This window comes from Eimeria mitis, genomic scaffold (genome assembly GCF_000499745.2).
Source record: "Eimeria mitis Houghton genomic scaffold, Emh_scaff6522, whole genome shotgun sequence".
Taxonomy (NCBI): domain Eukaryota; phylum Apicomplexa; class Conoidasida; order Eucoccidiorida; family Eimeriidae; genus Eimeria; species Eimeria mitis.
This window is the reverse complement of record NW_013574676.1, coordinates 756-2,838: the sequence shown is the minus strand read 5'-3', so window position 1 is coordinate 2,838 and position 2,083 is coordinate 756. Positions and strand designations below refer to the sequence as shown.

Here is a 2,083-nt window from a genome sequence, read left to right as displayed (position 1 = left end):
ACAGCAGCAGCAGCAGCAGCAACAGCAGCAGCAGCAACAGCAGCAGCAACAGCAGCAGCAGCAACAGCAGAAGCTTGCTGCGAGCTGCAGCAAAATAAAAACTTAAAGCTTCATAAGAAGCAACTCTCCAAGCAGCAGCAGCAGCAGCAGCAGCAGCAACAGCAGCAGCAGCAGCTGCTGCAGCAGCAGCAGCTGAGTACTAGTAGCGACGCTAACAGCAGCAGCAGCAGCAGCAGCAGCAGCAGCAGTACTAGTAGCAGCAGCAGCAGTACTAGTAGCAGCAGCAGCAGCAGCAGCAGCAGCGTAGAAGTGTTTAGGGTTTAGGGTTTAGAGGATTAGTATTGATGTTTTATATATTTTGTTTGCGGGCGTCTACATAAACCCTAAACCCTAAACCCTAAACCCTAAAAATGAAGAACAGAGAATGCATGCATGCAACACACAGCCGAGGGTTTAGGGTTTAGGGTTTAGGGTTTAGGGTTTAGGGTTTAGGGTTTGTAGCAGTAACCCCCGCATTTTTATTAATTTTTGTTTCTTATTAAACCCCAAACCCTCAAAAAAAACTAAAGGGTTTACGTAAACCCTAAACCCTAAACCCTAAACCCTCAGCCGTGGGGCTGCCGCTCCACCCCAGCCACCCCCCAACAAAACCCTAAACCCTAAACCCTAAACCCTAAACCCTAAACAGGGTTTTATATATTCAAGAGAAGAAAAGCAGAAACGTTTTTTATTTTTTCTTTCTCTCGGTAGATGCCCTAGCAACGCTGCTAAACCCTAAACCCTAAACCCTAAACCCTAAACCCTAAACCCTCGAGCCTCGCTTCAACAGCAGCTGGTGGGGGAAGGTTTGATTGGGTTTAGGGTTTTAGGGTTTAGGGTTTAGGGTTTAGGGTTAAAAAATGGAGGTTTATAGTTTGTGCGCGTTGCAGGGTTTAGGGTTTAGGGTTTAGGGTTTAGGGTTTAGGGTTTGAGGATGCTGACTCCTTCGCCCTTTGGTCCTGCTGCACCTCTGCAGCAGTTTTCTGCTTCTCCTTTCCAGCCGCAGCAGCAGCAGCAGCAGCAGCAGCAGCAGCAGCCGTTTGTATGGGGTTCTGCTGCTGCTGCTGCTGCTCCTGCTGCAGCAGCAAGTCCTTTTGGGGGGGCATTCAGCAGCAGCAGCAGCAGCAGCAGCAGCAGCAGCAGCAGCATATTTGCTTCATCTACAGTAAACCCTTTCGGTCAGCCTGCTGCTGCTGCATCTCCCTTCTGTCCCGCTCTCTCCCCCACAGCAGCAGCAGCAGCAGCAGCAGCACCAGCAGCAGCAGCAGCAGCAGCAGCAGCAGCAGCAGCAGCAGATGGTGCTACACCCATGGCCGTACAAAAAGAAACAAAAGGAGAAAAATATACAGAAGCAAAAGTTTATGTTGAGGCCTGGAAGCATCTACAAACCGCCAAAAAGAGTGGTTGCTGGCCTTTTACTAGTGGGGTTTAGGGTTTAGGGTTTAGGGTTTAGGGTTTGAGGGTTTAGGGTTTAGGGTTTAGGGTTTAGGGTTTTAGGGTTTAGGGTGTATGGTATATCGTTGTAAAGAGAAAAATGAATGGAGAAATATACTATTGACCCTAAAATAAAATATCTAGGGTTTAGGGTTTAGGGTTTAGGGTTTAGGGTTTGTGTGTAGGTGTAAGCGCGGGCCCTTCTGCTTCGGCGGTTTATAAGGGTTTAGAGATTACAAACGAAGAAATAAGATGGGAGTTTTATCAGCGCGACGAGCAGCAGCAGCAGCAGCTCATGCAGCAACTCAGGTGAGGGTTTAGGGTTTAGGGTTTAGGGTTTAGGGTTTCTAGGGTTTCTAGGGTTTCTAGGGTTTAGGGTTTAGGGTTTAGGGTTTACGCGCGAGCAAAAGCCAAGCTGGGCATCTTAGTGTGATCGCTCTGCTGCCTTGCCGCGCTAAAATAAAAACCTAAACCCTAAACCCTAAACCCTAAACCCTAGAAAAAAAAAAGGGTTTAGGGTTTAGGGTTTAGGGTCTAGGGTTTAGGGTTTACGCCTGCTCAGGGCTGACGCAGCTGGAACACCGCTGCCGCAGCAGTTTACTGGCGAAAC

General features: G+C 48.6%; 1 protein-coding gene across 1 annotated transcript; it reads left to right on the top strand.

Moving 5' to 3' along the window:
• Positions 1 to 973: 973 nt before the first annotated feature.
• EMH_0087930 (nucleoporin FG repeat-containing protein, putative) lies at positions 974 to 1,906 on the top strand (the record flags this gene model as incomplete). Its single annotated transcript, XM_013501223.1, has 3 exons — positions 974 to 1,337; positions 1,659 to 1,782; positions 1,864 to 1,906. The coding sequence occupies 3 exons, from the start codon at positions 974 to 976 to the stop codon at positions 1,904 to 1,906; spliced, it is 531 nt and encodes a 176-aa protein (XP_013356677.1).
• Positions 1,907 to 2,083: the final 177 nt, after the last annotated feature.